General features: G+C 60.7%; 1 protein-coding gene across 1 annotated transcript in view; it reads left to right on the plus strand.

The window, feature by feature from the left end:
• Positions 1-21354, plus strand: part of PLXND1 (plexin D1) — a 48999-nt gene that overhangs the window by 4789 nt on the left and 22856 nt on the right. The window contains exons 2-8 of the mRNA XM_027957787.2: positions 12395-12571; positions 15299-15430; positions 15690-15790; positions 15875-16004; positions 17216-17393; positions 17552-17660; positions 18081-18183. Coding sequence (XP_027813588.1) covers positions 12395-12571; positions 15299-15430; positions 15690-15790; positions 15875-16004; positions 17216-17393; positions 17552-17660; positions 18081-18183 — 930 coding nt within the window. The remainder of the gene's footprint in view (positions 1-12394; positions 12572-15298; positions 15431-15689; positions 15791-15874; positions 16005-17215; positions 17394-17551; positions 17661-18080; positions 18184-21354) is intronic.

The following is a 21354-nucleotide window of genomic DNA, read 5'->3' on the forward strand; positions in this document are numbered from 1 at the left end:
CAGCCAGCCGGGCCTTGTTCCTGGGGGACGGGTGTGAGCAGCCTGGCGGGCCTGGTCTGAGCGCGTGGAGGGAAGCAGGGGGCTCTGGACGGGTTCGCATGCCCCAGAGGTGGGGACAGACAGGATGGAGGAGGGAGCGGCCCCATCCAGCCCAGCACCGGGGTAGAAAGCGGGGTAGGGGCTAGACAGGTGCCTCTTGGGGAGAGAGTGATTTCGGTCGGGGGTGGGGGTGAGTACCAGGTGCCTAGAGTCCGTCTCCCTCCCAACCTCTTGGGGCCTGACCGCCGCAGCAGCAGGGGCCTCGGTGAGGCTGACCACAGGGGCCAGGACCCTGGTCTCCCATCTCCTCTCCAGGGATGTCTGACCCCCAAGCCAGGTGGCTCCTCCAGACCTGTGGATACCCGACCCTCATGCTCTTTCCTTTGGGGCCTGGAACTCCAGAGCCCCGGTTGGGGTGGCCTTGGACATTCCAGCTCCTCTCCTGGCAGGCTCTGCCCCTTGCCCGCCACCTTGAAGACAACGAAGAGGTGGGGAACCTTGGCCCCCAGGCTTCAGAGGCCCTCAGCTTTGTCACTGATTGTTTTGGGCGTATTTGGGTCTTTGGACTATTCTGAGAAAGTGAGGGAGGGAATGAGCCTGCATCGCGTGTAGATAGGATCCCTTCCCTCACTTCGTGAATGCGGTTTGAAAGTGGGACAGGAGGTCGCCTCGTGCTGTCATTGGGGAAACTGAGGCACAGAGCCGCCCAGCATGGCGAGGGCAGGCTGAGTCCAGCTCCCTTCCCTGGGTCTTTCCCTTCAACCTTTGAATGACCGAAAGTTCGTGTTTTTAAATCAAAAAGAAAACCAACCGGGAAATGTCAATGCTGCATTTTCAAGGTGTCTTTTTATAGTAAAGGTGGAAAAAAATTGCTCAGGCAGTTTTAAACTGGCATGCAGTGGGTGGGTGCCCGTTGTCAAGAAGGCGTTTTCTGAGCCGATTTAGGGGCTGAAATACAGGGTGGAGGTGGAGGGAGATAAGCTTACAAGATGGCTTTCCATTTGGAGTTGGGCTGGAGGCTGGGAGTGAGCTCCCCGTAGTCAAGGGTATGAGCAGAGACACCGGGTGGGATTTAGGATGGGGTTCCAGTGGGGTTGGCAGAATGACCTTCTAGCCTAGAGAGACAGACAGGTTCCTCGGCCAGGAGATGGTTACCATCCCTCTCTGCCCAGGGCACGTCATCAGTCTTGACTGCCAGGTACATTAGGGTAAAGCTGATGGTGACTCGTCTTCCTCCTGCCTGTAAGCTGTGTGACCCGGGGTAAGTCATGTACCTTCTCTGGGCTCCATGCATTCTCCTGGTCAAATGGAACAGTGTCTCCTCCTGAACTGAAATCTCACATGAAGCACTCAGGCCATGGCAGGTGGAGGTACTGGTACCAGGAGAAGAGAAATCCCTCTGGGAAAAGTGTGCTCAGTGTATGGAATAGCCACTGGGAAAGGGAGCACTCAGAGGCGGGAGGAGATGGGCCAAACCAGGCCCTGCAGGTGAGCGGGGTGTGGGGTGGTGGGGAGAGGGGGGAGTGTCGGGTGTCCCCCAGCCCAAGCTCCCTGGTGGTAGGCACACCCCAAAATAAACCAGGCCTGGCATCACCACTGCTATTCGTGGTGCAGGCGCTGCGTGTCTGGTGGGCCTGAGGGGTGTGTGGATGGCTCTTTGGGGCTGAATAGGAACCATGGCTGCGTTCCTGGTTCTGAGAAGAAAGCTTTGCGGGCCCTTCAGAGGCATCAGTGTGTGTGTTCTCACAGCCCCCGCCCCCAGCCTGTGAGGGAGGGAGTGCTGTTATCCCCACTTTACAGATGGGAAAACTGAGGCCCAGGGTCTCACACATCTGGTTAACAGAGTAGGGTCTGCAGACTGGCTGGCTGGCTGGCTCTGGAGTCCGCGGTGGATGTCCTCCCGTGTTAGCTGTGGGCTCTCAGCTGGGGGTCTGCAGTTACCCCCACACCCCAGGGAGATTTGGGAGGGCCTCTGTGTTGACATGAAACGCCCTCTGTGACAGCACCTCCCAGCTGACCCCAGATGGAAGCCAAGAGCCGCTGCGGCAGTGACTCAGTTCCTAGGCAGCGTGATGCTGGTGAGGATGTCTGCAGAGGCCAGGCCACAAGTTGGGGGCTGGGGGTTGCTGATCGGGTCTCCTAGAGGAAGTGAGGGCCTCAGGGAAGGTGCCTGGTAACACTCATCTCTGAGAAGGGGATTGTTTGTTAGCCCTGGCCTTTTGGGTGCGTGAGTGAGAGGTGTGGTCGGTTTGAGTGACTTGACAGCTGCTTTCCGCCCTGACCGCAGCCCCGGATGGTGCTGTGTCCTGGGGCAGGGCAGTGCTTCAGGGTCCGGAGTTCACTAGGAAGGTGGAGGGTATGTCGCTGCCCCTGCCACGCCCAAACCCGTGGACAGACTGGTGCAGACTCCCTGGATGCAAATCCTGCCTCTGCACCTCCTCCCTATGGCCTCCAGCTAGTCACCCTCCTCCTCCCAGCCTGTACTTCCCCATCTGTAAAGTGGGTTCGGCTGTCAACGAGAACAGGGCTGCCTGGAGTCCAGTGGAGGCCGAGCATGCGTCGGCTCGGGCCCTGCAGAATCTGCCTCTACAGGAGTCTGACTTGCCCGCGGCCGCGGCTGGTGGATTTCATGGAGATGAAGGAAGCAGGCCGGGTTCTGGGTTCTGGTTGCCAGAGGGTAGAGAGCAGATGCAGCGTGTACAGAAGAGGAGCCTGAGGGACCCCCTCCCCGTTCTGGGCCTCGGTTTCCCAGCCTGAACTGGGCTGCGGGGTGGCCAGAAAGCCCTCACTGTGCCGCCAGAGCCTCCGTCAGCAGCAGCATGGTTACTATTCCCCTATTATTGTTGCTTCCTGGGAACTGATTTTCTGTTGGGCACTTCGTGAAATTGCATGTGATGTGTATCTTTTAACCCTGCCAGAGACAGAATGGGGTTAGGGTTACCCCCAGGCTACAGAAAGGGAAAACAGAGGCCCAGAGAGGGAAAGTGACTTGCCTGAGGTCACACAGCGGTGGAGCAGGTATTGGGCTTCAGAGTCCGCGCTCATCGCCTTCCCTTCTTCTTTGCTCTGAAAATGCTGACCTGATGGGTGTGAGCCACAGAGGCCCTCAAGGTCACGGTGAGAAGGGGTAGGTGGGTCCCTCATGAAGGTGAAGGACCTGAGACCCAGGGACGTCCTTCCCCTGCTGGGGCTGTGGTGAGAACTCCCGTGCCCAGCATGGTCCCAGGCTGGGACCAGGTCCCCTGGGTGCGGGGCTCCTGACCCCATGATGACAGCCGTCTCCAACTTCGCCCACCAGAGCCCAGACCTCCCAGGCAACATGCCCTGCCTGTCTGCGCTCCTGGTGGAGGGTGCTCTGGAGTGTGGCAGGGAGGGGGGCTCAGCTCTGTTACCTGGAAGCCCCTCAAAAGAGATGAATCAGCCCCTGCCTCTGTCCTCCAGGAGCCCCCAGATGGTCTGGCAGGAGATCAAGACAGGAGGTAGAACACCCAAGCCAGAGCTGCATGCTGACCAGCCTCCTCTGAGGCAGTCAGGGAGGGCTTCCTGGAGGAGGGGGTATTGCAGCAGAGCCTTTGACGGATAGGGCTGGAGGATGCCTTCCAGGCAGAGGGCCTGGCTGGGGCAGAGGTCCAGAGAGGCAGCAGAACACTGCCTGGGTAGCTGGCAGAGATGAAGCTGAGAAGTCTGTGAGGCCTGGGGTGCAGGCCAAGGGTCTGGACGCTGTCCTGTGGGCTGCGGGGAGCCAGCAAGGCCTTGGGGAAAGAGTGAGACACAAGCGGTCTGGCTCTGGAGCAGACCCAGCGCTGTCTGCCCTGCATCAGTCCTGCCTGGAGCCGGCAGGAGCACCCACTGGGGCTGGACCAGGTGACTCCTGAGGGCCAACTGGCTCTGCCAGTGGCGTGGGGGTCACTATGGAAACCAGCTGGTCCCCGCGTGGGCACAGGCCCAGGAAGTCTCCTAGCGCCGGCCGCATGGATGTGGATCCCGGCTGTCCCCAGAGCTTGGCCGCTTCCCTTTTCTCCAAAGCCCGTGTTGGGCCAGGGCTGAGCCCAGCAGGCCACCTGGAAGGACCCCGAGCCGCCCACTCTCTCCAGCAGCCCTGGGTCCCGGTGTGATGCCAGTGCTCCTGCGATCGGCTGGGCTAGCAAGGCTCGCCCCGCCCCGTCCACCATCCGTCACCCTGAAATTCAATAAATCATGCGCTGCGGGAGGGAGGAAGCTTGCAGCTCCATTACGAGGCCCCACGAGGCCCCGGTGGGGCGTTAATCACGGAACGCTTCTGCTCTGATCGGTAAATAATGAGGGAGCGGGCCGTGGGCAGAGGCCTTGAAGCGGAGGCCGGGCCAGTAACAGAACTCAGCCACCATCAGCGCTTACCTCCACCCCCAGCCCCTCTCAGAACCCTCCACTGTCTGTGGTGGAAGCGGTCATCTCCTTGATGGGCCCCAGTTTCCCCAGCTCACAACCCAGGGCCTTTCCAGCTCCACGCAGCCAAATTCCCAGCAGCTGTTGGTGGTCTGCAACAGAGCAGGGGGGTGGCGGGACTGTGGGGTTCCGGAGCCAGCCTGCCTAGGTGTGAGGCTCACGTCCGGCTCTTCAGGCTGTGTGACCCAGGGCAAGTCACTTGACCTCTCTGTGCCTCAGCTTCCTTTTCTATAAAGTAGCAGTAGCAAGTGAGGATCTGGTGAGGGTTCCATGAGGTTCTCCGGACAGAGGTCTCTGCACACGGGAAACCATCTCTGCTTTCTCTTGTTGTGTTACCCGTGCTATTGCGTTGCTGTAGTTGTAAAGCTGTCCCTTCTCCGTTGAGAGTCGGCCCCTGGACTGGGATGCTGGCAGCTAGAGAGAAGGGACACGTCTCCGTGTCTCCAGCACATGGGACCCAGCCCAGAGATGTTTGCTCAGGGCCCCCCCCCCCCCCCCCCCGCCCAACTGCCCTGGGCTGCGGTCACAAGCCGTTGTAAGATGACTCTGGGACCCAGGCCAGCACCCCGGAGGATGGGGAGGAGGGTGTGAGTTCCAGCCTCCAGGCCCCCTCAGCCCCTGGAGGAGGAGAGCCCAGCGTCCCCAGGAGAGACAGCTGCTCCCAGCTCCTCCTGGCCCTCGTCCCTTCAGGGGAAGGAGTGGGGACCCAAACCCGTCCCCCCAGGGCAAGGAGCTGCCCCGCCCCCACTGGCGAACCATCCCCCCCCCCCCCCCCCCCGCCCAAACCCTGCAAGCCCCCGCCCCCGCCACTTTGGCCTGAATCCTGGCTGCCCATCCCGTCCTGGGCTCCTCTGGGACCCAGGGGGAGGGCTGGAAACGCGGCCAGGCTGGGCCGGAATGAGAAACAGCTTCGAGAAGGGGGAGCTGGGTGTCCAGGGGGCCTTGTCCAGCTAACAAAACAAGGGCTGCTTGAGTCAGCGGCCGCGGCGGCAGTTCCCAGGCAGGCCCCGGGTGAGAGCGGCACGGATGGTCCAGCCTCTGATGCTCGACTTCAGGGAGTGGGGGAGCAGCTGCTCCTGGGGGGGCCCTCCTGTCCTCGAGCATCCTGGTCTCTGCCCGGTGGCCTGCAGAACTAATTGGGAACGTAGCCACCCCCTAGGATTGGGGGCTGCTGTGAGCTGAGCCTCTATGGCGGGTGCAGGGCCTATCCCTATTTCACAGATGAGGACTCGGAAGCTCAGTGAGGGTGGGGCAGCCCACAGGGAGTTGAGAGACTTGGCACTTCAGGAGCCTCAGTTTCTCTGCCTGTTAAATGGGAACACGCTGGGAGAGTGTGCTTAGCGCCTGCACATGGCAAGTCAGCAGTGTGGCCCAGCCTCTGACCCCAGCCTGGGGCCATCCCTTCAGACTGGCAGGTCAGGGGTGCCTGTTGTGGGTGGGTGGACATGTGGTGCTCAGGGTGGCCCGGCTGGCTGGTCCGCACAGCCCTTGGCGCTGGGTGACCCACTTGCTCCAGAGGTCAGGGGGTCGGGAGACCGAGGCGGGCCTCGCGGAAGCTTGGAAGGGTGCGTGCAAGCTGCTGTGCCTGTTGCCACTGGCCGGTTTTTCCTGCCTGATTCAGGCCGGGTCAGGATAACCGCACCGCGTGTCCTAAGGGAGCCTCTGCCCACTCTGTGCCTCAGTTTCCCCAGCTTTCCCCCTGGGCTCAGAGCCAGGCCTCCTGACTGACTTGTCCTCTGGCCTGGTTGGCTGTTCTTTCCCACCCTGCCCCGCACGCCCCCCGCCCCAGGAAGTGAGCATCTTGACTGCCAACGGGGAGGTGCTGGTATTTCCTCTCTTGGCGGCAGGCAGCCTCCTCCTTGGTGTGGGGGCTGTTGCCAGAGCCCCCCCCAGCCAGCCCCCCAAGAGCTGGATCTGTCCTACCCCCTCCCAGGGCCCGCACACAGTAGCCCAGCTTTTCTATGCCTCAGTTTACCCTCTATGGAGGGTCACTCAATGGGGTTGTGTCCCGGGAGGCCTCTCAGGCTGACGTGGCTGGGAGGAGTTTGGGTTTGAGGGTCACAGGGGTGGCTTCCAACCTGGAGCCGACCGGTGCCCTCGGAGGCCTCAGGGACCTTTCCCTTTAACCGCAGAGCTTCGGAGGAAGCTTGGGAGAGATGTTGCTCAGCTGAGCTCTGCAGGAAGCAGCGTTCAGTGCATGCCCTGTTTCTAGGCCTGCCTTTTGAGGGTGTGTGTGTGTGTGTGTGTGTGTGTGTGGTGTGTGTGTGTGGTGTGTGTCTGTGTGTTGGTTGCTCACTAACTTTGCAGCCCTGCAGATTGTAGCCCTCCAAGGTCCTCTGTCCACGGACTTCTCCCGGCGAGAGTACTGGACCTCCGCTGCTACCCTGCTGGGCCCTGCTGGCTCCTGCTTCTCCAGTCTTGTTCAGTGTGCACCCTCCCAGGCCCACACTGAGGGAGAAGGAGCCGTGGGGACAGGGGCTGAGGGGAGCCACAGGGGGCAGGCCAGGTGCACCAGGGCTTTGAGGGCCCGGGAGCAAAATTTGGGTTTATGTTCAGGGCACTGGGGAGCCACTGAAGGCTGTAGAGCTGTGGGAGGGGCACCACCTGCTTTGCATTTTTTCATTTGTTTTCCGATGGTCACGCAGCTGGGCACATGGGATTTTAGTTCCCTGACCAGGGATTGAACTCGTGCCGCCTGCAGTGGGAGCTCAGAGTCTTAACCACTGGACCACCAGGAAGGTCCCTCTTTTAAAAAAAAAAAAAAAAAACTGATTTAGTTATTCATCTGCATCGGGTCTTGGTCTCAGCACATGGGCTCTTTCTTGCTTCATCCGGGATTTTTTGTTGCAACACACGGACTCCGTAGTGTGGTACTTAGACTCAGTAGCTGCAGTGTGTGGGCTTAGCTGCTCTGCAGCATATGGTATCTTACATCCCTGACCAGGGATCGAACCTGCGTCCTCTGCATTGCAAGGTGGGTTCTGAACCAGTGGACCCCCAAGGATGTCCCATCGTTTTTTTTTCTTAAACAACTTTTTAGTTCGGAATACCTTTAGGTTTACAGGAAGTTATAAAGACAGTACGGATAGTTCCTGCGTACCCTTCCCTTGGGTGCTAGTGGTAAAGAACCCGCCTGCCAATGCAGGAGACATAAGAGACACAGGTTTGATCCCTGGATTGCGATGATCCCATGGAGGAGGTCATGGCAACCCACTCCAGTGTTCTTGCCCGGAGAATCCCATGGACAGAGGAGCCTGGGGGGCTGCAGCCCATGGGGTCACACTGAGTCGGACACGACTGAAGCAACGACACACGTTGCATATGGTGCTTTGCAGTTGTGAAGGCTCCTTCTGGCTGCTGTGTCAGAGTTGGGGAGGGTCTCGGTCCAGCCCCCAGCCCCCTGTGATGAGCGCAGGCCCCCCTGCTGCCTGCTCTTCACGCCCCAAAGTGATCGTGTTCTTTCAGCTCCTCGGCAGTGAAACCTCACCTTCCTGGGATCAGGGTTCGATAGCAATCAGAAACCTCGAGGCAGGAAGGTACCCCCCATTTCCCAGACACAGAGGTCCCACAGCTAGTGTCGTCTACACCGGGGGCGGAACAGCCGGGGTTTGTAGTCGGCTGTTGACGCCTCATCCTCCTTGGAGCCACCTGCCGTGGGGCTGAGGTTTGGTGTGGTCTGCAGGCAGGAGGCGGGAGGCCTGAGAAGCAGGCTCTGGATGCTCCTGTTCCACTGGCTTCCTGGGGAGAAAAAGTCAACACAATTACAGTTGGTAGTGAAATCAATATGTCAGCGCTCTAATGTGAGAGTGGGCAGAGCTGAGCTTTGGCCCCGGGAGGCAGCCAGCCAGCCTGGGAAGGGAGGGAGTGTTCCACTCTCCTGGAAAAGAGCTGAGGCCAGCAGCCGCCTGCTGCTCATCCCATTTTCGAGAGGGATAAACTGAGGTTCTCAGAGGAACCAGAAGTAGCAGCCAGGTGCTGCCTGGCCCCAAAGACCTGTGTTGTCACACACACCATCGACATACAGTTGACTCGTGTTTTTCCTTCAGTTCAACAGCACCCAGCATGGGCGGTGTTGTTCTCAGTATTTCTGCTTGGCAAAGAAGCAGCTGAATACAGTCATTCACACTTTAGTGAAAGCGAGTTTCCTTTCTTTAGTTAAACCCAGAGCACAGTCTCCTCCCTAAAGGAGCTCATGGAGGAATCAAAGTGGTGAGCAGCACAGAGGAGGGGAGAGGTGGTTTTTTTTTTTTTTTTTTTTGAGCTGCATCTTGAAAGCGGGCTGAAAGCTTGCTGCTTGGGCGCACCCAGCAAAGGGAGCAGCAAGGGTCAGGACTAGAGGGCCAAGGGGGGATCCAGGGGCTCAGAGGTTTGGGAGGGCGTTGGTTGCTGAAGGAGCAGCATTATGAAGGTTCAGCCGCCCTGGGAGGAAAGCGTGGCCACATTTGAGAAAGGGCAGAGACTAGTGTGGTGGGAGCCAGGGGCGAGGCAGAGAGAGAAGTGAGACTCCAGGCTGGAGCCGCCGGAGGAGCCAGCTCACCCAGGCCTTGAGTGCCAGCTTGACCCAGGGTGGCCAGGAGCCAGGGAGGGGCTGGCCAGTCCTGTGCTGGGAAGGTGGCCCCCATGGGTTGAAGGAGGCCGCCGTGGGCGCCCAGCCCTCTCCTTGCACTGGGGAATTGGTGTTGTGAAAGACCAAGGCCGAGTGAGACTCGAAGGCGGGCCGGTGCTGACGGAGGAATTTCAGGCCATGTCACAGGGTCAGGGCAGGCGGTATTTTGGACCTTGGAGCCGACTGCCACCCCTTGGAGACCGAGTTCAGCTGAGGCCACACTTGGGACTGCCGGCCGCCAGGTCCCCGGAGCCCGCCGACCTCCTCTCCCGGGCCGTATCCCCCCAAGAGCAGAGGCCTCGCTCGCCTACCCACTGGACGTGCGTGTCCAGCTTCCGTTTTCGAGGCAGTTGAAGCCTTGTGATTTCCCCTGGCGGCCGGGGAGCCAGCCTCCCCCTCAGATCACAGATCGCGCAGTGAGCAGCCAATGGGTGACTTCTCCTTTAAACTTTTTTTTTTTTAAATTTTATTTTTAGGATAAGGAAAAAAAAAGTCAGAGGAAAGGCTTTTTAGAGAATTCCTCCGGTGCAGAATTAATGGCTCTGCACTTTGGGGCGGGCAGGCCAGTCAGATTCCCAGGCTGCCCTGCCTAGCCCTCTCTGCCGCCCTGGCCCGCAAATCACCCTGGTCCATGCGGTTCCCAGGACCCCCCACCCTGCTGGACCGGGGACCCACATCTTGGAAAACCCCAAAGGTGTCCCCCGGGCCTCCCAGGTGGCCCTTCCTGCCCCCCTGCCACCCCCAGAATGCAGGGAGGAAGCTTGCGTCCCCTGGGCCAGGGTTTGCAATGTTAATTTTAGAACAACGTAGTATTTAATGACGCCCGTCATCCGTATCCAGGAAAGAGAAGTTACGCAATCCCTGGGGAAGGCGTCCTCGTGAAGGTCTGGGGCCCAGGTGCCCACTCTCCTGGTTGCTCGCCGCCTTACCTCTTCCCTGCAGCCCCGGGAAGGGAAGTGGGCCCTGGGAAGAGGAGCAGGCCGCCGCCTTCCAGGGCCGTCCCCCAACTCAGACCCCGCGATGAACACAGAGGATGAGTCAGGTCCGAAGCTGGAAGATGAGGAGCGAAAAGTGATAAGACAGTGTGGGCGGCGGCATCCGAGGCCGAGGGACTGACACGTGCAAAGGCCCTGGGGCAGGACCCAGCTTGGACCGAGGGGCAGAGACAAGGCCCGTGGCTGGAGTGGAGTGGGGAGGGTAAGGGACGGGCCCCGGCTCCTCAGGCCCCTGGGAGGGGTGTGAGGGAGGTTTAGGATGTGAGGCTTATTCTCAGTATCGCATCAACCATCAGAGAGGGACGGTTTGAGACCTCTCTGCAGAGGAACGCTCCGCACCTTTACAGGGCTTGCTCGGCACCTCTGTTCCGGGGGAAATGTTGAGGACAGGGTCAGCCCAGAGAGCAGGGGCCAGCCAGGAGAGCCTCCTTTATGGGAAGACGGCTGTCTTGAGGTGGTCCCAGGGGTCCAGGTGAGAAAGCTTCTGAGGCAGGCATGATTTACCCCTAAATTCCACTTGGTAACAGTCATGTCAGGGGCCATCACGTGTGAAACAGCAGTAGTGTCAGTTCACACTTCCGGGGCGTTGACCGTGGGCCACGCTGCATGCTGGCGCTCCACAGTGAACTGTCTGATCCACGTGCCTGTGAGGGGGGCGCTGGAGATGCACCAGTGTTGGTTTTTTTTAAGGTTTTTGAAAAGTTGTTCATGTCTCTAGTTCTGGCTGTGCTGGGCCTTCACTGCTGCGCGCGGGCTTTCTGAAGCCCGTTGCGGTGCTGGGGCTTTGCGTTGAGGTGGCTTCTCTTGTTGCGGAGCTCAGGCTCTGGACTACAGACAAGTTCAGTAGTTGGGCCGCATGGGCTCCGTTGCTCCGAAGTGTCTGGGGCCTTCCCAGTCAAGGGATCGAACATGTGTCACCTGCATTGGCAGGCAGATTTGAAACCACTGGACTTACCCGGGAAGTCCCAGATGCGCCCACTTCACAGCTTGGTAAACTGAGGCTCGGGAGTGACGTGACTTGCTCAGGTCACCCCTAACTCTCCTGCGGAAGGCCACCCCGTGGTGGGTTGTGGCCCCGGGGCCCTCCCCAGCCCCACCTCATCTCTGGGCTCAGGGCTCAGCTGTGTTTATTTTTCCAAGAATGAAGGACCTGGTATTCATGGTTTGCTTTTGAACACTAGCAGAGATTGTGTACAAAACCCATGTGGGCACATCACTGGCAGCTTCAGCATGCAGGAAAGCACAGGTAAGGGAGGAAAGCTTCTCTCTGAAGCCGTGCCATAAAGCCAGTCCTGCCGGCTTTAGTGCTGGTGGCCTGACGTCACAGCCGGTGACCTGAAGCGGGCCATGTCCCCGCTGAGCCTCAGTTACCCCATCTGTGACATGGGATCTCAGAGCGGGGCCAGGATTCAGCAAACCACAGGCCTGGTGCAGGGTCCGTTCCCAGCAAGCGTGGCCTGTGGTGCGTGTGCTGCCGTGACTGGTGACGTTTATGTGCCCCTCTTACCAGAAAGGCCCCGTGACGCCCTGTGAGTTTTCTCAGCCAGAGTCTCCTTCTTCGCCATCAGTGTAGGTCTGTGGTGTCGCCCGGGCTGGGCCGTCCCTGCCGGGTGGTGCACGCCATCCTGTCTGTCCCTGCCATCCACTCTCCCAGACCACCCTGTGTCCACATCCTGGTGGATCTGCACAGTTGCCTTCTCAGAGGCACTTCCTGGAGGCCTGTGTTGTATTTTTGTGCAAATTGCAAAAGAAACCTTCAAAAGATCATCCTGTCCCTGTGAGCTGGGGCTGATGTGGATGCCAGGAGTGTGCATTTGGGCACCCCTGGCCTCGACTTGCCCATCTGTAACATGGGCAGATGAAGGGATGTGTGTTGGGGCCTCAGTTTGGAGAGGCCTCAACCTTTGTCTAGTAACCTGTTGGGAAGCTGGGGGGTGGGGGTTGCTGGGGTCAGAGCAGGAATCTGGCAGAGGGGAGAAAAACCCCACGGTTGCTATGGAGACCCAGCCAGACAGGATGGACACCTCTTGGGTATCAGGAGGTAAGTTGGGGCAGAGGTTGCCTCCCTCACATGACCCTTCCTGGCCAGCTTCTGTGTACCTGCGACGGACCCCTCTGCTAGGGGCAGCTCCATGACTGAAACCAAGGGCAGGGGTTGACCTGGGCTCGGAGACGTGGTCCTGCTTGCATCAGGGCCTGAGCCCAGCGCAGAGCAGGAGCAGGACTTTGAAACCTCGGAGGCGGCGGCCGGAGGTCCCGGCTGGCCGCGGGGGGCTGGGAGCTGCAAAAGGTTCTGGAACCGTGGTCTGACATGCTGTCTCTCTTGCAGCTGCAGCCAGAGCAGCTGGATTGCGGGGCTGCCCACCTGCAGCACCCGCTGTCCGTCCTGCAGCCGCTGAAGGCCTTGCCCGTGTTCCGAGCCCCGGGCCTCTCCTCTGTGGCCGTGGCCAGTGTGGGCAACTACACCGTGGTTTTCCTGGGCACGGTCAGCGGGCGGCTGCTGAAGGTACGGCTGGGCCGGGGTGCTCGGCAGGGGCGGGGAGCCCACAGGTTAGACGGCGTCTTCCATGTCTGTTCCTTCCACTCCGGTTCACACCAGTGAGTTCCCGTCATGCAGACGAGGGAAGCAGAGCTCTGGGGGCCTCCAGGATCCGGCTTCAGAAGCCGGCGGATCTGTGTTCAAGTCTCTGGGCTCTGCCACTTGGCAGGCTGTTTGACCTGGAGCAGTGAAGGTGTTCTCTCCCAGCTTCAGTGTCCCCAGCCATCAAAGGCTGAAAGTTCAGCCTCTCAAGACTCTTGCAGGGCTTTGACAGGGGGTGGGGGAGGCCACAGCCTGGCAAGTGAGGGTCTTCCCCTTTCCCCCGTTTCCTCCATTCCTCCACCAGCCTCTGAGGATGCCCCAGCTCCCAACCAAGGTGACTGGTTTCTGCAGGTAATGCTTCCTGCCCCCGAGATGCCAAGAGCTGGGTGAGAGGAGTCAGTCTCCCTACTAAGCGGTCCCAGGGGAGGGCATGGACCCTGGGTGGCCCTCCAGCCACCTCCCACCCCCGGCCTGTCCAGAGCGTCAGCCGTCTGGCCTGGCTCCGACGTGCACCAGGCCCTGGTAACTAATTGATTCAGATCTGATAATGCAATTCGCTCAGCTTCCCCGGGCAGACGCCACAGGCTGGTGGTAAGCAGTGGGGGTCAGAGTCCCAGCCTGCCTGGCCCCGGGACCCCAGTTGCTGACATCCCTGGGGGAGATCCCAGTCATGGGAGCAGGGGCAGGGGCCCTTCTCCACCTTCACAGCTTCCACTGAAGGTCCATAGACCGTGCTTGGGGTCAAACACTTGCATGTGGCTCCTGGCTCTCGCCCTCCCAGCTGCAGTACCTGGGGAGGTTTCCCCATCTGTCCAGGAGTCTCCCCGACCCCAGCCCATGAGGCCGCAGTTATTAGGTGCCACTGTCTACCCAGCCTCAACAGGCACATCACGGGCATTCTCACGTTTAATTCTCACATTGCTTCGAGGGAGGCAGAGCCGTGATCCCCATTTCACAGATGAGGACACTGAGGTTCTGCGAGGGGAACCGAGTGTCCCAGAGTCACATAGCAGGAAAAGTGAAAGTCGCTCAGTCGTGTCTGACTCTCTGCGGCCTCATGGACTGTATAGTCCATGGAATTCTCCAGGCCAGAATACTGGAGTGGGTAGCCTTTCCCTTCTCCAGGGGATCTTCCCAACCCAGGGATCGAACCCAAGTCTCCCACATCACAGGTGGATTCTTTACCAGCTGAGCCATCAGGGAAGCCCACACAGCAGGAACCAGGGAGGAATCCAAGTCTAGTCAGCTCAGAGGCTGCCCCGCCCCTCAGTCCTGACCTCTACACCCACCACCCTGCTTCATGCCCACTCATCTGCTGCCCACTCTCGCCTCACTTGAGGCTTTGATCACAGCCCCCAGCCCAGGCCCCAGAGCATGCCAGGTGCTTGGTAGACTTTGGAAAGAGTGGAAACATGTCTGCTGGATGCCTGGGGGACGCAGGGGGCCAAGCTGCCTGGGACAGACTCTGCCAAGAGGCCGCTTGGGATGAGGCATGTCCCAGGGGCTGGGGAGAGAATAATTGCAGTTTAGGGTTGGGGAGGGTGCGTCAGGGAGGCTGTTTTGCTGAAGACATTGGGAGGACAGCTCCCGGCCCAAGGGGGAGAGGAAGGTGTTTGAGACCGGAGCACAACAGGGAGAAGACATGGGGGCTGGATGTTGAGTTGGGTTCAGTGACTAGAGAGGAGGCTCGTGGAATAAGATGGGGTGGACGGTCAGGGCCCCGAATGCCAGAACACATTGATTCCACAAGCAGGAGCAGCTGTTAAAGGTTCTGGAGCCCACGGAGGAGGACTAGGGGGTTGGAGGCCCCCTCGCCCCAGCTCAGAGCTTGACAAGGCCTTGACAAGGCAACATGGAATGTGAGATCAGCAGAGAAGAGCAGTTTGAGGAGTCTCTGACCAGCCTTGTCAGGACTCTGGGGGACGTGCAGAGGGGCCCTCAGCCAGAGAAGCTTCCAGACCCCAGCTAGTCCTGGTCCTTCTCCTGCCTGGACATTGGACCCCAGCCTTGGATCTGGGGTCAGATGGACCTAGACCTCCATCGTGACCCTGAGGCATCTTCCTTTTAGGACTCTTGCCAAGTCCCTTGGCTCCTCTGGGCCTCAGTTTCCTCATCTGTGAGATGGGCATGTGAGAGGGGAGGGGTGAGACCAGTGGGCCTGCCGCCTCTCCGGGGCCTGGCCCCAGCAGCGCTTCCCCTGCATCTTCCCCAGCACGCCCCACGGCCCCGCAGGGCAGGTCCCATCCTCAGCCCCGTGAGCTCAGAGAGGGGAAGTGACTCGAATGGCTCGGGCCTGTGCAGCTTGTAAATGTCAAGGCCAGAATTCAAACCCAGGTCCCCACTCCCTGGCATGATGCCCACAGCCTCCCAGAGAATGTTTTCTTAACTGTGAAGCCCGGCCCTGTGCATACCAGGGTAGGACGTGCTGGTGAGGGCAGGGAGTGGGGGTTCCTGGGGGGAGGGGCGCACAACAGAGGACAAAGTGTGGGGACCGGCTGCCACCGCCAGTCCTGGAAGGGCCCGAGGCTGAGACTCCCAAGCTTGGGGCAGCCCGCCCCCCCCACACAGGGCCGGTCCCCAGCCTGCCCCTACCTGGGGACGCCCTCCTGGTGCCCCATCCCCTGACGGACACCCCCCTCCGCACCCCCCCAGATCAACCTGAATGAGAGCATGCAGGTGGTGAGCCGGAAGGTGGTGACGTTGGCATACGGGGAGCCTGTGCACCACGTGATGCAGTTTGACCCCGTGGACCCTGGTTACCTGTATCTGATGACGTCCCACCAGGTACGGCCGGGCCTCGGCCTGACGAAGCCCCAGGATGCGCTGAGCCCCAGCCCCCCTTGCCTCTGCATGAGAGCGGCTGCTCCTGCCGGAAGCGTCGCCCCCTCCCTTCAGGCCTGCCGTGGCCTCTGCAGGGAAGCCTCGTTCCCCGCACCCCCCACGCCGTGACAGCCTCAGTTTCCCCAGCCTCTCCCGGCCCTCACCCAGCTGCCCCTCCCCCGCTGAGCTGGACCCCCCCCACACCCCCCGCCTCTGTCTCCAGATGGCCAGGGTGAAGGTTGCCGCGTGCGCCGCGCACACCACCTGCGGGGACTGCGTGGGCGCGGCCGACGCCTACTGCGGCTGGTGCACCCTGGAGACGCGGTGAGGCCCCTGGGGCACAGGCTGGGCCCGGGAGGCCTCGGGGGTGGGGGCGCCCCAGACCCTGACCTGCGCCGGGCGTCCCAGGTGCACTCTGCGGCAGGACTGCGCCAACTCCAGCCAGCCACACTTCTGGACCAGTGCCAGCGCGGGCCCCAGCCGCTGCCCTGCCATGACCGTCCTGCCGGCTGAGATCAACGTGCACCAGGAGTACCCGGTGAGTCTGCGGGGGCCAGGACCCCAGCTCCGGGCTCAGGGGTGCGGGTAGAGAGCAGCCCTTCCCTGGCACCCAGACCCGACAGGTGGAGCCTCCTGGGTGTGGCGCCCCAGGGACCTGGAGGCAGATGATGAGACCAGTGCCTGGGTGCTCTTAACATCCTCATCATACAGATGGGGAAATTGAGGCACAGAGCGGTAAAGTGACTTGTTCAAGATTATACAGTGAGGAAGTGCCCAAGCTGGGAGTTGAATTCAAGTAGCTGCCCCCCTGCTCCCACAATCCATGTCCAGGAATGCCTAGGCCTGCCGCAGCTGGCTCCCTGCTTACCTGTAGCAGACAGCCTCGGTGCAGGGGATTCCAGGGAGCAGGAGCTGAGGGGCAGACAGGCTTGGGCGCCCCCACCCCAGTCCTGCCCTCAGAGACTTCTCTGGGGCAGACATCCTCGTCTGTCACATGATGGTTCTGATGACCAACAGGAGCTGGGGCTCCCGTGCTCCCTGCTCCCCATCGTTACACATCATAATCCTGCACATAGGTCCTCTGGTCAAGCAGGCAGTCCGGGCCTTTGTCCATCCATTCATTCAGTCATTCATCAATAACAGTAGGTGTTATTGAGCACCTACTCTGTGCCATGTACAGCCCTGGACTTTGGGACACAGCAGTGAACAAGAGAGGCAAACCACTGGTCCTTGAGGGGTGGACACACTCCCAGAGGAGAGAGCGGAAACAAGATAAAATGCCAAGATGGTGATAAGTGCTGTGGAGAAGAAGGAAGCAGAGCAGAGGACAGGGTACAGAGCATGCAGCCTGGCAGGGGCTAGTATTGACATTTTAGATCAGGTCGGGGTGGTGGGGGGCTCACTGCAAGGTAACATCCAAGCAGCGATAGGAAGCCAGCGTGAGCATCTGGGCAGAGGGATCCACCATCGCAAGGCCCTGGGGTGGGGGCAAGACTCATGACTGAGAGAGTGTTAAGAGGCTAGCATCCAAGGTCAGGGGCCAGATTGTACAGGGCCTCTGGCTCCTGCAAGATGGTCAGTTTTACTTTGCAGAGGGGGAAACAGGCCCTCGTAGGCTGCATCCCCGTGGCCCTGGAGTCAAGGCCACTGACCAACCTCTTCTCCCCAGGTTCCGGGGTGGGGGTGGGGTGGTGCGTGGCGTGGCCTCCCCCACCCCCGCACTCCCAGCTAAGGGTCCCTGGCTTCCAGGGTATGATCCTGCAGATCTCGGGGAGCCTGCCCAGCCTCAGTGGCATGGAGATGGCCTGTGACTACGGCCACGGCATCCGCACGGTGGCTCGGGTCCCGGGCCCAGCCTTCGGCCACCAGATCGCCTACTGCAACCTCCTGCCCAGGGATCAGTTCCCGCCCTTCCCGCCCCACCAAGGTAGGCACCTCATGGCCCGGGGTGCAGGGACGGCTGATGGGGCCCTCGGATGGTGGACTCTCAGGCATGGGGGGCTCCTGATGGCGCAGCTGCTGGTGTCGGTGGGCCCCCCCGTGTCCCCTTGTCCTTCTCTCCCTGGACGCCCTGCTCTGTTCCAGACCACGTGACTGTCGAGATGTCGGTGAGGGTCCAGGGGCAGAGCATCGTCAGGGCCAGCTTCACCATCTACGACTGCGGCCGGGTTGGGCAGGTGTACCCGCACACAGCGTGAGTGGGGTGTCGGGACTAGCTGCCGCTGGGGGCAGGAGGCTTTGCTCTCGGGGAAGCTCCTCAAGAAAAACGGTGGTGTCACAGAGGCAGACGGGACCCTTGGCTATTCACCTGACAGCTCATTTGTGCAAAAAACTCTCATCACCCAGTGTGCCCGATGTCTGTGAGCACCCAGGCTAGTCGAGGCTCAGAAAAGTGCTTTGATTAGTCCCCTGGAGGCCCTGCTTGCCTGTCTCCTCCTTACATACCTCCTGGACTGGGGAGCTCATTACCTTACAAAATGCCCAGCCCCTCTGGACAGCTCTGATGTTGAGCAAGACCTGGTTTCACTGTGCTGGGATCTGTGTCCTGGGTCCCCGCTGCTGGGCACAGGGATGGGGAGCCAGGTAGCTGAGGGAAGCCCCCCCTGTCTTTCAGTTGCACCAGCTGCCTGTCGGCACAGTGGCCCTGTTTCTGGTGTGCCCAGCAGCACGCCTGTGTCTCCAACCAGTCCCGGTGTGAGGCCTCACCAAATCCCACGGTAAGCCAGGCCCAGGGGTGCCCTCTGCCTCCACTGTTCTTTTTTTTTTTTTTTCATGTAGCACGTCGAGAACATTTCCGTGTCGTTACAGTGTCTTCTTTGGCTCCGACTTTTAACAGCCGCCATGCTGGGCTCGTCACAGTGCATGTGACCAATCCCCTGTTGCCATTCTCTTCTCCAGGGGTTCTTCCCAACCCGGGGATTGAACCCGGGTCTCCTGCATTGCAGGCAGATTCTTCACCATCTGAGCCACCAGGGAAGCCCCTCCAATCCGCTGTTGTTGGACGTGCTGAGCGCGCCTCTTTCTTTTTTGTGTTCTGATACGTGCAGGGCATTGCACGGCCTTGACGGTCCCCTGGAGACCAGTTCTTCAACATGGCATTTTGGGGTAAAAGCCCATACTTTTAGCTCAGCTGACCCCCAGAAAGCCTGCGCCTGTTTACACTTCCAGCCTTTTAGGACAAGGCCCCTTCTTGCACATCATACTGACTTTCAATTTTATCTTCAAAGTTTTCCGCAACCCTCGCGGGTCAGGGAGTACCAGGCCTTGAATCGAAGTCCCTCTTGTTGGCAGCCGATGTTCTCCCCGCTTCCCCAAGTCAGGGGCTGGGCCGAAAGACCCCAGCCTCCCACAGGCACTGGGGCCCCAGGGCCAGGGATTGCTGTGGCTCTCGCTGGGTGGAGAAAGCGAGTGACCTCCAGAGCCGCAGGTTCCCAGGTCCTCCTGTTTGGCTGGCCTGATGGCGCCCTGAGCTAGGGGACAGCATGCCATCAGTTACACGGGGCGGGCATGTTGGGGAGGGCGGGGATGGGCAGAGACACAGGCCGAGGTGCCACGTACCTTGCCGCCGGCTGGTTTGAGCATGGTCACTTGCGGGGTGGCTTCACGTCTTTACCCAGAGAGCCTCTATGGCCGTCCCAGCCTTGTGCCAGGGACGACTGGGCGGGACTCCCGAGACTGGTTGAGGTGGGATGGCTGGACTGCGTTGGGTGCCAGGCTGGGATGGCTGGCCCGGGATGGTGCCAGGTCATATGCCAGCTCATCCCCCATCAGGCCCGCCCGCTGGATCTTCCGTCTCGTATCAGGGCCATGAGAGGCTCGGGGTGAGGTACCAGGTTCTTGCCTGCAGCTTGTCTCTCCAGGAAAGGGGAGTTCCCACTCATTTTCCAAATGGCACAGTTGAGGTAGTCAGCATAACCCCTGGCTCCCAGCAGGGAGAGGTCACTGAGGCCCAGCCTGCATCCCTAGGAAGCAACCTGGTGCCCACTGGGGAAGCAGCTGATCAGACACGGTTCTGCCCTCCCCATCATGGACGCAAGAGCCTGAGGCGTGAGTCGTGGCTGTGTGACCCTGGGCAGGCCGCCACACCTCTCTGTGCCTGTCTTCCTGTCTGTGAAAGGGGGCCTGTCTCAAAGGGGGATCCAGAGCGACACCAGCTCCGTACCCAACACGCTGTGGGTGGCCCCTCAGCTGGGAGGACTTCTCCAGGAGGGGAACCTTCTGCCAGGTTCTGGCAGACGCATAGGAGCTCACCAGCCTGGAAGTGTTTCTGGACCAGCACCCCCAGGGACACACCCTCTCCCCACCCCAACTTGCTGAGGTCTGCAGGTCAGAGATGCGTTGGGGGCACAGAGAGGGCCTGTCTCAGAGGATTATGGTAGTCCAGAGGGAGAAGAGGCCGCCCCCGCCTGGGTCTGGCCTGCTGCTTAATCCAGCATTTAATTTGGAGCCAGCCGGTCGGTCGGTCGTGGAGGCCTTAGGGCTCAGGCCAGGCTGGAGAGGGGTCTAGGGGCAGGCGCGAGCCAGGGACTATGTCTCCTGACTTCCCATTGCTTCATGGGCCCCAGAGGAAGGAAGTAGGGGGTACAGGATGCTGCGAGGAGGGCTGCAGCTTTTTTCCAAGGAGGGGAGGGGAGTGGAGAAGGCTACTGCGTCCGCCCCTTCCAGTTGTCCTGGAGGAGGTGGCTTCCGCAAGGTGGGGTGGCCTTAGGCGGTGAGGGTTTGGGCGGGTGCCGGGGTCAGGCTCCCTGGATGGGCACCTCTATGAAGTTTGGCTTTGTTAGGAGCTGGTGGAGAGGGCAGTTGGTGGGAACGTGGGGGCAGTTTATAGAAGCGGGGCAGGGCGACTCAGAAAGGCAGGGAGGGAGCAGGTCGGGTGGGTTCAGTGGGGCCACTTGGTGCTCGGCCAGGTTGGGTCGCGAGCTCTGAACCCTTGCATGTGGAAAGACCTTGGGGGAGTCTGTGAGCTCCAGCGCAGAGTCAGGCGAGGCCTTGCCGTGGCCCGCACGCACTGGGCTGACATCTGGGCTTCCTGGGGCTCCCACCTCCCTGTCCCCCCAGCTCCTGTTCTCCCACCTTCTCGGCTCTGCCCAGAGTCGGGCCGTGGTTTCCTGAGCCTGGAGGCTATACTCTCGCCAAGGAGGAGAAGCCACTCAGCTTGTCTCTGAGGCTTGAATGGTTTGGCTTGGGACGGGACAAGGAGGCCGTGGTTCTCTGCGAACCGGCGGCCACGGCCCCAGCAGAGGCGGTCAGCCTTTGTGAGTGCAGAGTCCCAGGGGCGGCATCCCCTTTGGGCTCAGCTGGATCCGGAGGCACTGCCTTCGTCACCAGGGCTTCCCCGCCCCTCCGAGTGGCCTCGGGCGCTCCGGCAGGCCCTCCCCTTTGGCCATAAGACAACTTAGCAGCCACTGGTGGGGTCCTGATCCCCGGCAATCCCAGGAGACCCTCCTTCTTGTTGGTTCTGCAGAAGTTTTCCAGGGGAACTGGATCACATCCACTCCCTGAACCAGTCGCTGAGCCCAGGACAGGCCTGGGTGCCTGCCCATCCCTGGGGCTAGGGAGGAGGGTCAGTCCTCCCATACCACAGGCCTGGGGGGCAGGGAGAGGCAGGCACTCTTGGATCAGCTGTCCCCAGGGGAGATGAGTGACCCTGGGGGCGGCCCTGGAAGAGGGCAGAGGCGCACCCACACTCTCCCAGACTTGCCCGCTCTGGAGAGTGCATCCACAGTGGGTTATGAGAATCAAGGAGAGGTGGGCCCTCCGGGATGGTCCCACGTTGTTTCCTCTGGACCGGCACGCCTCCAGCCCCTGCTGGCCACCTCCCCTTGGCTGGGCCGGAGCCAGTGTCGCAGCCGCAGGGCCCCCGGCCAGCTGTGAAGCAGGCTGGCAGC

This window comes from Ovis aries, chromosome 19 (genome assembly GCF_016772045.2).
Source record: "Ovis aries strain OAR_USU_Benz2616 breed Rambouillet chromosome 19, ARS-UI_Ramb_v3.0, whole genome shotgun sequence".
Lineage (NCBI taxonomy): Eukaryota > Metazoa > Chordata > Mammalia > Artiodactyla > Bovidae > Ovis > Ovis aries.